At 35.4% G+C, this 15,016-nt stretch overlaps 1 protein-coding gene across 1 annotated transcript; it reads left to right on the plus strand.

Moving 5' to 3' along the window:
* The first annotated feature begins 3,164 nt into the window (after positions 1–3,164).
* On the plus strand, positions 3,165–14,230 carry LOC130989071 (patatin-like protein 3). Its single transcript, XM_057913045.1, has 6 exons — positions 3,165–3,390; positions 3,513–3,694; positions 9,630–9,813; positions 11,411–11,578; positions 12,248–12,550; positions 13,882–14,230. The coding sequence occupies exons 1-6, from the start codon at positions 3,211–3,213 to the stop codon at positions 14,104–14,106; spliced, it is 1,242 nt and encodes a 413-aa protein (XP_057769028.1). The 5' UTR covers positions 3,165–3,210; the 3' UTR covers positions 14,107–14,230.
* The last annotated feature ends 786 nt before the right edge of the window (positions 14,231–15,016 follow it).

Below are 15,016 nucleotides of genomic sequence, written 5' to 3' on the forward strand. Positions count from 1 at the left end.
GGCACGGCCGCCGGTGATAAATGCTACCGACGGCGTTACCGCCGGTGATAAGTGTGGGGGGGGGGTTGATTTATGCCTAATTGTTTTAATTTTGGGGGTTTGCATGTGCATGTTTTAAGTTAAATATCCTGAAAATTGGTGCAGTTATGGGTTTGTTTTATGCTTTGCAGGAGATTTAGGTTTTATAGATGAAAGAGTGTAATTTAGGAGATTTTGGGTTAGAATGGCATTTTTAGGCGCACTCTGGTGTCCAGAGCTGAAAAGCCCGCGCCAGAGCCAAAAATCCCGCACAGAGCAGAGCAGAGAGGCTCGCCAGAGCAGAGCTGCGCGGATGAGTCTGTGCCAGAGCAGAGCTGACTTCATAGTCAAAGCTGACATCTCCAGAGCTGAACTTCCATATCAGAGCTGAAATCTCCAGAGTAGAAAAAACTTGTCATAGCAGAGCTAAATCATCAGAGCTGACTTACGCGCCAAAGTAAACTTGACAGAGCAGAGCTAAAGATCGACTGAGTCAACATATTTTGACAGAGTCAACATATCCAGAGCTGACTCCCAGCTCTGCTATACTCGCCAGATCTGCTAATTCCAGAGTTGACTTCTAGCTCTGCCTTACCTTTCCAGAGCCGAACTTCCAGAGTTAGCCAATCTCGCCAGAGCTAAGATTTCTTGCAGAGCACGATACAGCTGAACTTACCTTTGAATGCACGATTCTATTTCCTTAAGAATCTAGTTTTGCATGGCGAGTTTGATGGTGATTAGAATTGGAATGAAGTCTATAAATAGGGTCTTGATCTTCAATGTAATAATCATTCATTTTGCCATAATCTTTAGTTTACGCAAGTGATCGCTAATTTCTTAGCAACAAAAACTGCAACTAAACAGCGTAATCGTAGCACAGAAACAGCAAGTCGAGTATCGTATCCACATGGACTATTATAACGAATCACACTAAGTAATCCCGAGTAAACTCTAGTAATATTCAGGCAAACTCAACTAAGAATGAAGAATAAAACTAAAATCAAAACAAAGCAAATAAAACAAGATAAAAACTCAAATAATAAAACAAACTCTGACCCTAGGGATGTACTATCGTTACTCAAACACATGCATTCAATCTATTAATTCAATTACCAATTTAATCCAACCCTGATGAAAGATCACTATATTATTCACAAGCTTCTCTAACGAACACCTATGAACGTAGATTAATTTACCCCTTTTCACATTCAAGACTCCAAGGAATAAATTAACTTCAAATAGCACACAAAGAATAGCTTCCTATAGCTTCACCTGTCGCATTCAAGACTCAAGGCTAACACTATATCATGCATTCCTGAATCGGCTGAACAATTATCGCATTCAAGACTTAAACTGAACAGCTAGATATGTAAATTATTGATCAGGTAATTCACAAGAAAACAGGCACCAGGAATCATGAATCACAAGTTGGAGGGCAAATTGATATCAACAAATCAAACACACATATTAAAACAACTTTGTACAAACCCTAGGTTCAGATAAAAGAACTAGCTGGACATCATAAAATAAAATAAAAGAATAAATAAAATAAAGCAATTAAAATAAATGAAATAGATAAAACCCGGAAGAATGTTGAATGACAGCTTGAATCTTGTAGAAAAATAAAGCTAATCTATGAAAACAATAAAAGTCTAAGTCTAAAATTGAAAAGATGGAGAAAGAGGTAAAGAGATGTGAAAAGATGTGTCTAATAGATCAGGGAAAGGACCTATATATAGGCACAGGAGATAAATACAGTGTAAAACTCGAAAATACTGAGAAAATATAAAAAATCCGAAAATTCCCGAAAATTAGGAAATTTCCGTCAACACTATTCACTGTTGTGCGCGACTTTTTTGTTTTGGCCATAACGTTTTCGTCCAAACTCTGATTTGCGATCCGTTTGCGCTCACGAACTCCTCTTGAGACGAACTACAACTTCTATTTCTGATAATATTTCCAAATTCCATCTCAAAAATCCTGTAAAATCCATCAAAGTTCGAGCAAGTAACATAGTTTACAAGATAAAGCAATAAAAGCACAAAATAATCATCCAACACTCAATTCCTTATAAAAATGACATTATACGAACAATAAAAACCATGGAAAAATGAGTGTTATCAGCAAGGCAACCGAGACTTAGGCGTTTTTCAAGCTTTCTTAGTTTCTTTAAGTTTTCGAATTTATTGTTCTAGTTAGATTTCAATTTAGTTTTGTTTTTAGTTTCTTCTTGGATTGTGATTGAGTGACAGCAATTGCACGTTCAAGAAGTTTACGGTATTTCGTATTTAATTCAATTTCTTTTGTTTTATCATGTTTATGCTTTGCCTTTACGTTTATGCTTTAATTTCAATTATGCAATTTAAATTGTGCACTTTAGTTTCATGCCTAGGTTAGAAGCTTTAATTTACAAGTCTTTAAATTCTTAAGTTTAAGTTTACTTTAAGCATTTAATTCTTGTCTAGGGTTTAACAGTTTCTTGCCTAGTTAAATTTACAAGTTTAAGTTTACGTTTAAATTTACTTTTTACGTTTAAGTGTTAAGTTTAAGTTTATCGTTTTTAATTCAACCTTTACTGCTTTCCTTTACTGCTTTCTTGCGATATAATTAAAAGCCCTTTAAGATCTTCCTTGAGAGATGACTTGGGTTAGCTTACACGTTACAATAGATCTCGTCCTATTGCGAGTCAATCTAGCGTAGTGTTTAGGTTGAGTCAGTAGACTCAAAAGGAAATGTTCAATTCATTATGTTTTTTCGCTTTTCTTGATTTAATTGTAGGTTAAATTAAGATATTAATGTATTTGATCATCTCGCGTAATTTTAATAATGACTATATTAATTGAAAGACAAAAATAGTATAAATTGTGAATTTGAATAAATATTAAATAAGATTATTTTAATAAAAAAAATTAATATAAATATAATTTAGAAAGTGAACTGTATATTAAGAATCCCAAAAAGAAATAAGAGACTATAAAGGTGGTACGAAGGGAGTATATATACTACATATTGTTAGGCTGACACATCACTAAAAATAGATTGGCGGAAATTTCTCCATAGAATGAAGTAACGAATATTTAGGCCTATAATCATCGATAGCGTCAAAAGATCACACAATACATTTATGCATCTGTATATATAGCTTACACAATTATTATCACAAAAATTTACCCTCATGCAGCCAAGGACGAAATGGAGAGGATCAATTTTCTAGTTGCATTAACTTTTCTTGCAACTCTGCAATTCCTACTATTTCCCATCTCTAATGCTCAAACAAAAGGAAGAATGGCGACGGTGCTAAGCATCGACGGAGGCGGCGTTAGAGGCATCATTCCAGGCACAATTCTGGGCAACCTCGAAGCCAAACTCCAGGTCATCAACGTCAGATGACTCGAACCCCGACTTATTGATTAATAAGACAACATGTTATCCATATTTTCTTCACCGATTTTTATCCTCATTCTTCATATTCTTGCATTAACAAAAATGGACAGGAATTAGATGGCCCGGATGCAAGAATTGCAGATTATTTCGATGTGATTGCCGGAACGAGCACCGGCGGGTTGGTCGCCACCATGCTCGCGGCGCCAGGTGCCAACAATCGGCCTATGTATGCTGCCAAGGATCTTACCTCATTCTACATAGAGCACTCTCCCAAAATCTTTCCCGAGAGCAGGTATGTATGTTGTAAATTATTTGGTTTCGCCACCACAAACAAGATTATGCATATAAATGACTATACATTTAACTCAATCTCATTTTGTTACCAAGATCGGTTTACCACATTTTAAAATTGGGCCGTCGCTAACATAGCAAAATTATGTACGTGTATGCGGAGCACGATAGTGACATAATTTTATTGATATCGAGAGATGTATATCATAAAATTTGTGACATCTTTTGTGTAACAAAACTGAGTTACATCCACATATACATGCATTATATATTTTTATTACATGTAAAAAAATGTTAGTTGATATAGTTTGTTACTTATAAAAATTAATACACCCATATGTCACTCAATTTTATGACACGTTTTTATTTTTGTGATATATATAATAGTTACTCATCACAAGATGTCTTAATTATAGCTTTCACTTATTTTTTTCATGGAGATTGAGGAGTCATGGTGGTCGTCGTCTACCACTAAATAATTCCTATAATCCTACCAAAAATCAAGTGAGAACCACAATAAGCAGGGTTGAACCACAAAGAAAATGTTAAAAATTTTAATTTCCTAAATATCGAGTTGGTGTAGCCACAACAAATTAAAATTTGAGAGATTGATTATTAACTAAAAAATTAAATAAAAAAATCAACTAAAATAGCCAAAAAAAAAAATTAGGATAAAACGGATTTGGCTTCGAATAAATTCACATTGATCACTACTCTGATCACCGACGCAATAGGGTAGCGTGAATGCAACAGGCATACCCCAATTCTTACTTACTTTATCGATAGTGAGCAACGCTTAAAGTAACTATTTCCCTTATCAAAATACAACCTATTTATAAACGTCAACCTTGTATTTAAGGTTCCAATAACATTTAGAAAAAGGAACCCAATTTAATCAACAAGTAATAATATCCGTCTAACAATTTAATCTCTACTACTGGTAGGATAGTTTCGTCCCTAATCAGCCATATTCCAACAATTACGAATTGAGAAAATTGATTGACACTAATCTAAATTAATCAAAGGTGATCATGCTCAAAAAAATCATATTAAATTCCCCCCTTAGGTAAGTCTCATTGATTTTGGACTAGTGTTACATTATTCTCATTGAATTAAAGAAATTAGCTACTCTTACTATTGAAATTAAACATAATTGAATAAAGTAAATATAATTATTAATTTAATGAACTGAAATATAGAAATTAAAATAGTATTACCAGAAATATGCCAAGCCAAATTACGACAATTCTAACTTGTAAAGAACAAGAATGAAAATCAACTTACACAAGAAATTCACTAGCTATGAGAAATTCCACTACTCCCAATCGCCATGATGAATTCCCCCATTAAACTTTGAGGTTTTTTTTTTTTTAAATCCCCAATTAAACTTTGAGTTAATAGTCCTATATATACATTCTCACTTCATAAAAGGAAATAATACTCATGAAGATAAAAATAAATGGAAATATTAATATATTATTATTGTAAATGTACTAATATGTTATTAATGTTCCCTTATCATCCATATTCCAATAATTAAAAATTGAAAGAACTGATTGACACTAATCTGAAAAACCTAAGCTGATCAGGCTCAAGAAAATCATATTAAAACTTTCTCCTCATGGAACAAATGAAAATCCAATTGAATTAATTAACAAATAATTAAATCTCATTGATTTTGGACTAGTGTTACATTATTCTCACCGAATTAAAGAAATTAGCTACTCACACTATTGAAATTAAACATAATTGAATAAAGTAAATATAATTATAAATCTAATGAACTAAAATATATAAAATAAAATAATATTACTAGAAAGAGAGCGCTTTTAAAATAGTCATTTTGAAGAAGGAAACACAATATTTGGCCACTAATTGAAAAAATAAAAAATATGGCCATTTATTGTGTGTAAAAAGTTTTTTGCCCTTAATTAGGGTGGACGGATTTGGGTCGAATTCGGATTTGCGCGCCGAAGTGTTCAAAAAAACTAATATGGCCATAAGTACCATTCGTGCAACACACTAAATAGAGAATCTAAACCCTAAATGAATAATCTAAACCATAAAATAGGGAATCTAATCCCTAAATGATACTCTAAACCCTAAATGGAGAATCTAAACCCTACAGAGAAGTGTTCAAAATGGTTATATAACTGTACACATCTAAATAATATCAACACACAGGTATATGACACTAAGAGCACTCCAAGCAGATCACCTAAATGCATCACTAACTCTAAATTTAGGCTAAAACAATTGAAAATGAGATAAAAAAATGCATCCAACAGATCCCCTAAATTGGATGGGGCCCACAAAAATTTTTACACCTACCTAAATTCAATCTTAAATTTACACTCACCCTAAATTTATTTTAAGCTTATAATTAGTAGGGCCCACACATAATTATTGTTTTTATGTAGAAAATAGGAGATCTGGTGTATGCATTTATAAAATCGAGATCCTAAAATTAAATAGGGAAGCTTTAGGGAGGAATATAGGAGCATAATTTTGGGATTTTTGGTGGGAGTGCTCTAATGGCACTAATATATATGGTCATAAGTATCATTCCTGCAGAATTGAATATATGGCACTAATGGCATTAATAGTGTCATGTGTGCCTAACCCGCGCGTAAATCCGAATTCAACCCGAATCTGGTCCGACCTAATTAAGGGTAAAACAGTCCTAAAACATAAAAAATGGCCAATTTTTGTATCTTTTCAATTAGTGACCAAATATTGTGTTTCTTTCTTCAAAATGACAATGTGAGTATATTGTTTCTTACCAGAAATATGCCAATCCAAATTACGACAATTCTAACAGGTAAAGAACAAGACGAAAAATCAACCTACGCAAGAAATTCACTAGCTATGCGAATTTCCTGTACTCCCAATCGCCAAGATGAATCCCCCAACTAAACTTTTGAGTTAATAGGCCTATCTATATACATTTTCACTTAATAAAAGGAAATAATACCCGTAAAGATTAAAAAAAAAATGGAAATACTAATATGTTTTGTTGTATATATATATGTATTAATATGTCCTGAATGTTCGCTTATCAGCTATATTCCAATGATTATAAATTGAGAGAACCGATTGACACTAATCTAAATAACCTAAGCTAATCAAACTCAAGAAAAGCATATTAAAACTCTATTCTTTTGGAACAAATCAAAATCTCCAATTGAATTAATTAACAAATAATTAAGTCTCATTGATTTTGGACTAGTGTTTCATTACTGATCTCATTGAATTAAAGAAATTAAAAAAAATAGCTACTCATACTATTGATATTAAACATAATCTAATAAAGTAAATATAATTATTAATCTAATGAACTAAAATATATAAATTAAAACAATATTACCAGAAATATGCCAATCAAATTACGACAAATTCTAACTTGTAAAGAACAAGACGAAGAATCAACCTACGCAAGAAATTTACTAGCTATGCGAAATTATTCTACTCCCAATCGACAAGATGAAGCCCCCGAATTAAACTTTGAGTTAATATTAGGCCAATCTATTCACATATTAAATTTCATTAAAAATAAACAATTCAAGAATATGAACAATTAAAATATACACATCAACCCAAGGCAGCCAGTCAGCTAAGTCTTCTTGATCAATATTCATATACGTCTCCATGTCATATCGTGACGACTCTTATCAAATCCTACATAGTGTGATATTTTCTTCATGATTCCAATTTCTTCACCGAGCTTTTGACCATGTCTCCTCAACAATCTCAGTACATATTCTCTTAATGGATAACCATTTGCTTTTTTTTTTTTTGATCGGTCAAAGTCATGTTAGATGTTAGTAGTTAGTTCCCCATCCACTCCAAGAACCACCTTATCTCTCCATTCACCAAACTCCACCTTATATCTCCAATCACCAATTCGTTCCCAAGAGGGATCGAACCCGGGTCACTTCACTTAAGTGAGGACCCGGTGGCCAGTGGGCTAAGCCCCCTGGTTAATGGATAACCATTTGCTATCCGGGAAGAATTGTTAATTTCTCATTTTAAATTCATGTGATTGGATTTGTACTTCCACATCGGATATGCCATATAATCCTTTTAGGGGCCGTTTACTTTGCATGAATGATTATTTGCATGATTGAGTATTTTAATCCTCAAGAGTAGTCACACCCTCTTCATAGGATAAGAATCAAACAAAACTAGCTTGAATGATATAAATAATAAAGGGCTTTGGGATATCCCAAAATTTATAAATAAAGCATTAACCTTACTATTTTTATCTATTATTTTTAGGGTTAAGTATCAAATAAGCCCTTAACGTGGAAGCCCTTATTACATTGCCGACCCTATGGCAAAGGGGTATCAAATAAACCCCTATCGTAATTAATTTTGAACAAATACACCCTTAGACTTAACGTCCACTTAACTGCCGTTTACTTATTATTAATTTTTTATTTTTCTTTTTTTGGTGGGTCCCACTTAACAGCCACATCATCATCTTTAGCCGAACGCTCCAGCTTCCCCGGCCATCTCTCTCTCCCTCCGAACGCTCCAGCTTCCAAGCTCGCCGTTGGCGCGCAAATCACCTGAATTTTCACCCAGCGATCCCCAAATTTTCACCCATCTCTCCGGCGATAGGTTCGAACATTAGCCAACAATTTTCACCCAAATTCAGAAACAAATTATCAAAACCAGAGTTCGAACATTTTTAATTCCAAATTTTCGATTTCAAAAAAAAAAATTCAGAATCTGAAGCTCATCTCGCCACCCCCTTCAAATCTTTGTGCCGCCTCCCTTCGAATTCTGCGTCTTCTTAGATTTCAGATCTGTGCGATTGTGTGAGGGTTAACCGGAAAAGATGTCGGCTGGGGTTGGTGTTGCGTGGCCGAATTTGCAGAGGTAGGCGGGGTTGTGGTTGCGCTGGGATTTTATGGTGGAGGGTGGAAGAGAGGCGGTGGAGGAGAGGTCTGACGGGCTCTCTGCGACGGTCTGGAGAGGGGGAGGGGGTGGCGGGCGCCGGTGGGATCTAGGGTTGGGGAGAGGGTGGCGGGCGCCGGCGGGATCTGGGGTTGGGGAGGGGGGCGCCAGGATCTGGGGATGAGGGAGGGGCTGACGGGATTTTGGGGGAGGGGAGGGGCAGACGGGGTATGGGGAGGGGGGGGGAAGGTGCGGCCGGCGCCGGCGTGTGGTGGCGGCAGGCGACGCCGGCGGGTGGGGGAGGGGAAGTTAGGGTTTGGGAGGGGGGAATGGAGAAGACGATGATGTGGCTGTTAAGTGGGACCTACCAAAAAAAGAAAAAAAAAATTAATAATAAGTTAACGGCAGTTAAGTGGACGTTAGGTCTAAGGGTGTATTTGTTCAAAATTAATTACGATAGGGGTTTATTTGATACCCCCTTTGCCATAGGGTCGGCAATGTAATAAGGGCTTCCACGTTAAGGGCTTATTTGATACTTAACCCTTATTTTTATCTATTAATGCTAATTCTCTAAAGTAATTAAACGCCCTCTTAGTGTGTTGATGGAAAGTGATAGTACATTCATATATATTGCCCTCTAAAAAAATTCAAACTTTAAAATGAGTAGATGGTTAGCAAGACCAAGATACACAAAGGATTAGTAATAGATTTAGTGACACTTTTTAAAGTGACAATTCTTCAAAAATCATGAGAATATTTTGTTCAAGTGAACGTGACAAATTCTAAATTTTAATGACTTTCCCACTAAAACCCTTAAATATCATGAATCGTTCCTAAAATTAACCCTAGTTTGTGAATCGGTCTCAACCGCAAAATCGGAATTATGAGTTAAAGTATACTAATTTACAATTTACATGCATAATCTTTTTGTGATGTGAAAAAATCATAATTAGGCCAATGTTTGGTAATTTACATGCTATAGTCTCTCTTATATGCTAAATAACTATGTTTTTGTGTTGTGCATGATAATTCAGTCGGAACGCGTTCGGTGCGTCGCTTACAGGGTTGTTCGGCGGTCCAAAGTACGATGGAGAGTACCTAAAACAGTTGGTGGAAGGACTCTTAGGCAATCACACCCTCAACCAAACCCTAACAAATTTGGTCATTCCCTCATTTGATCTCAAGCGCCTCCAACCTGTTATCTTCACCACAAAAGATGTAACTAACCTTCATTTTATCATCTCCCTCAATATATTTTGTCATGCTGAAAAAAAAAATAGCTATTTTATTTAGTCAAAATATACTATTTCTTCATGTGAAAATAAAAGATCCATATGATTGCGCGAATTGAATGTTTTCGCATGATAGTAATCACACGAAATCGTTCAATTTGCGCAATCTCGTAAACCTATGAGCATGAACCTTGACGCCAACAATAAAAAGATATATAAGCAACAAAACTCATCCTCCATGCACGACGGCCTATGTAATTGTTGTGAATGAGTTGTAGAAGAGCACAACTTGTTATTAGCGTTAAAGATCGAAAATTTATTTGTAAGTTAATGCTCGTACAAAAATCTAAGATTTATCACGTGAAAATTGTTCAATTTGCATGAAACTTTGATTTCCGTAGGAACAAAAACCTTGAATTAATTTCATAATTTAAATTATCATGGTCATTTTGGTAAAAACTACTAGAATTTATATATTTTTCAACTAGTGGCTACTATTTGTATTTCACTAAGCTAAATGGGTATTATATACTACTCTCTCCGTCCCAATATTGTTGACCACATTTCTTTTTTGGATTGTCCCACTATTGTTGGCTACTTTCTAAAAATGGCAAAGTTTACTTTAATTAAATATAATTAATTAATTTAATTTAAGTTTCTAACTAAACCTAAACCCTCTTAAATAAACACAACACAAACACACACACACACACACACTCAGCCGCCCTCCCCCCCTACCACCACCGCCCCTCCCCAGTACGACTGTCGTCTTTGCTCGCCGGCGAGCCAAACGCCGACGTCGAGCTCCTTCACGACGGCATCATCCCTCTCCCTTGTCTTTGCTCTATCCCTCTCTCTCTCTTGTTGCGCACACACACGCACAGAGCACCACCGGCGTCGCCGCCCACCTCGTCGCCAGCGCGGGTTTGCTCTGGTTTGGGGCTAGGGCTTTTTCGCCGATTTGGGCGCCGCCCCCTTTTTCCTTCTCACTCGTCGCCGATTTTCTCTTCTCCCTCTTCAATGATTCACTGAAAATCGAAGCCTGGGGGCTGCGATTCCCCTCACCGCGCGATTTGGAGGAGCAGTGGTTATGGGCGACGGCGACGACGACGACAGCGGTGTTGGGCTGAAAATCGAATCTTGGGTCCTCTTCTCCCTCTTCACGGCGCCGCCCTTCTCCCTCCTCTAATTTGGTTTTGAGGAAATTGGGGTTGATTTGGTTTTGATTTTTGATTTTTTGGGGTTGATTTGGTTTTTGACAAAGCATAGGCAAAAAATTTGGGGAGATTCTCGCCATCGTCGGCGTCGCGGTCGCCGGTGCCGGCGCCGGTGTCGTTGTCGGCCGAAAAGTGGAAAAGAAGATACATATTTAGGTTCAAGAAAGACTTAATAAATAATTTAATTAAATTTCACAAAATACATTAAATTGTAGGGACAACACTAACTATCTCTTTTTTAATCTCCGTGGCGAAAAGAATGTGGCCAACAATATTGGGACGGAGGGAGTATTCTTTTTTTTTTTTTGCCTCTTTTATTAAATGTCAAGTCCCAATAGTGATCATAACTTTGTTTATACTAGCTAGGTAGATGGAAACCAAATTCTTCCAACGACAGTTCGACTATCCGACGTCTGCCTCAGCACCTCCGCAGCTCCAACTTACTTCCCACCGCATTATTTCGAGGCTAAAGGCGCCAATGAAACGGTGCATTCCTTCAATCTCATCGACGGAGGTGTCGCCGCCAATAACCCTGTGAGTAGCTAGCTAGTTTTACAACTAGTTTACACATTTTCATGAGTTAATACAATATAACAAGATATTTATTTTTCTATTGTAAACATAAAAAAGTAACCGTAAAGATAACAATAATAATAAAAAAAAACTTATTTTTTGGCTTAACGTACTATTTTGCCTTTAATTGAGATGAATAAGCCTTAATTCAACAAAGTAGGGTCAATATTCACGACTAAGAAGCTATGCTGTTGTAATTGAATGTAGGCGACCAATTCACGAAGCTTCGCGGCATTAAAATTGTAGGCAAAATATGATTAATTTATAATGACTATGGAAAAATTTTAGTTTTGAATTATAGACATTAAAATATTAATTCATGGCTAAGAAGCTAGCTTCGTGGGTGTGATCTTATTATAAGCAACATATATATGGTCAATTCAAGACCAAGGAGTTTCGTGATTATAAATCATTATATTAATAAGAGTAAAAATTGTAAAAATAACTATTTTTTATATTTTTTTTGTTTAATATGTATTTCTTATTATTGAGAAATTAGATAAAATATCTTTTTTTTTGGATTGATACATTGTAAATGGGACATTCTAAATAGTAAAAATCGAGACGTTATATTTTCCGTTTATATTTATAATAGCAAGATTTTGATGGAAATTTGAATGGTGATGTTAGACCTTGACGGCGTTAACGCACGTGTCGAAACAATTGATACTGGGGAAGTTGAAGGGGTTGGACGTAAGGGCAGGGGAGAGCAACAAGATGCTGGTGGTGTCGTTGGGATCGGGAGTCGCCAAACAGGAAGAGAAGTATAATGCTAAAGATGCCGCTGCGTGGGGGTCCCTTAGCTGGTTATACAACAACGGAGCCACGCCGCTCATCGACGTCTACGCAGATGCCGGCGCCGACATGGTCGATTTTCATGTCTCCACCATTTTCAAGTCCTTTGCCAACGACCAAAATTACCTGCGCATCCAGGTATATATGCCAAAACTAACACCTACTATATGTAATTAATTATACTTATTTTCTTATTAATGTGTGTGTGTGTGTTTTTTTTTTCCTTTAATTCATAAATTCTCTTTATTTTATAATTAAGACGTATCGTGCTTATGAAATATTGGTAAAACATGATCAATTCACAACTCGGAATCGAACTTAATTCAATAGACCATATTTTCTTATTTGAACATCTTATTGTAATAGGTCACTTTCTTTTTTTTTTTTTTTTTTTTGATCGGGCAAAGTAATGTTAGATGTTAGTAATAGAGGGATCGAACCCGGGTCACTTCACTTAAATGAGGGTCCGGTGGCCAGTGGGCTAAGCCCACTGGTTTAATAGGTCACTTTCTAAAATGAAAAATCAATACATAACTAATATTCTTGCTTAACTCTTTATTTACACTTGTGGCCCACAAATAATTATCTATCTTTTCACTTAAAAAAGAATATTTTCATTCTCTCTCCTATTATTTTGACAAATATTAACCTCAAAAAGTTATTTTATCTCTCTTAACATTCGTACCCAGTTCATGTGGCCTATTGAATTAGGACGGACATAGTATAATAATAAGAGTAAAATTGAAGTGATAATTTTTATCCTTTTCATCTTAATTAATAACTACTCCCTCAATCTCTAAATAAGTGTCTTTGTCCCCTTTTTAAGTGTCATATTATGAAATTTTAGAGTAAAGTCAAGCTAAACTTCCAATTTTACCCATGTCTTAGTACTAGAATTAAATGCATTCTCTTTATTTTCTTCTCCACATAGGGTGCGTTTACTTTGATGGATAAATTTATCCATGGAAAATGATGGATAACAAAAATTTGTGCCTTTAAATATCTCATTTGTTTTCCCACATTTTACACAAAAGCATTATATTATTCATCCTTGAAGTGAAAATAAGGATGGATAATAAAAATTTGTGCCTTTTTTGGAGGGATAATATTATCTATCCTTGAAGTGAAAATAAGGAAGGAAAAATATTTTTGTGTAAAATGTGGGAAAACAAATGAGATATTTAAAGGCATAATTTTTTGTTATCCATAATTTTCCATGGTTAAATTTATCCATCAAAGTAAACGTAACATTAATAGAGAGAGGAGAGTCAATTTAAAATCTTAAAGTTAAAAAATGTACTCCATATAATTAAGGGTATATATAAAAAATTATACTCCTTATTATGCGTACTTTTGTGTCATGTGACACTTATTTGAAAATGGAGGGAGTATTTTCTATCTTTACAATAGCAAAATCTCTATTTTATTAGTTTCCTATTAATTTAATATGTACGTATTTTTAATTTAAGGAGGATAACTTGGCGGGAGATGCATCTTCGGTTGACATTTCGACAACAAAGAATATGCAAACGCTGATGCAGATTGGCCAAGACCTGCTGAAGAAGCCGGTTTCTAGTGTGGATTTGGAGACGGGTAGATCAGTGCCAGTTCCGGGCAGTGGCACCAATGAACAAGCGTTAGCAAGGTTCGCAAAGCAGCTATCTGATGAAAGGAAGTTCCGCCAAAATAAATGAATTTATATATTACATCGTTTACTATTTTTATTGTAAAAGTGTGTTCAGTGTTCACACAATATATTCTTATGTATTTTAATTCAAATATAGTTATTAATTCAATATATTCACTTACTTGGTTTTATTTAGGTGTAACAAAAAAAAAGAACATTTATACCTAAATTTTTTTAAATCAATAATCTCCTCAACCACCACTGGCGCATTCTCCATCACTGTCATCTCCTCCACCGCGGTTGTCAAAACAGGAACACATATAATTCAATTCTCTTTGTGGTACTTAAGGCCATCCACAGCGCATGGATCGAAGGGGGATCGACCCGGGTCTTGGGGAGGGGGGTTGCACCGGAGACGCGGCCTGATGCGAGGCCGTGTCGAAGCCTCGTTCCGGGGCGAGCAGCGGTGGTGTATGGCGCGTCCTTCGGACGCGCCCAATTAAATAAATAAAAAAATTCATTATTTAAATTCAAAAAAATTCGAAATTCATTATTTAAAAATTCGAAATTCATTATTTAATTATGTTATTAATTTTATTTTAATTATTGTAATGTTTAATTTTATTTTTAATAAAATTGGGAATTTAAAAATAAAAGTATAGAAATATGAATTTTGTGGAAATGGAGATCTAAGACATCCTTTAAGACACAATGCATTGGAGAGGGGTGTGTCTTAGGTGGGGACCACTCCTAAGACACCCCTCTAAGCAACAAGCATTGTGGATGCTCTAACAAAACAAGTTGAGAAATTGAATCCTTCTTTTCATTTCTTTTCCTTTTTGTTTTTTGATTCCTTTCCATCTCCAAGGTTGAACCAAACAGCACCTAGGAATATCAATCAAACGAACTCAATCAATTTAAGACGAGCCTTATTCAATTGATGGCTTAGGGTGCGTTTACTTTGACTGTAAAATTTT

The sequence above is a fragment of the Salvia miltiorrhiza genome, chromosome 6 (assembly GCF_028751815.1).
Source record: "Salvia miltiorrhiza cultivar Shanhuang (shh) chromosome 6, IMPLAD_Smil_shh, whole genome shotgun sequence".
In the NCBI taxonomy this organism is placed as follows: Eukaryota; Viridiplantae; Streptophyta; class Magnoliopsida; order Lamiales; family Lamiaceae; genus Salvia; species Salvia miltiorrhiza.

Coding starts and splice junctions, on each gene's coding strand:
- LOC130989071 (XM_057913045.1), top strand. CDS start 3,211: ATGGAGAGGATCAATTTTCTAGTTGCATTAACTTTTCTTGCAACTCTG. Junction 9,814..11,410: donor TTATCTTCACCACAAAAGAT/GTAACTAACCTT, acceptor TATACTAGCTAG/GTAGATGGAAACCAAATTCT. Junction 11,579..12,247: donor GTGTCGCCGCCAATAACCCT/GTGAGTAGCTAG, acceptor TGGTGATGTTAG/ACCTTGACGGCGTTAACGCA.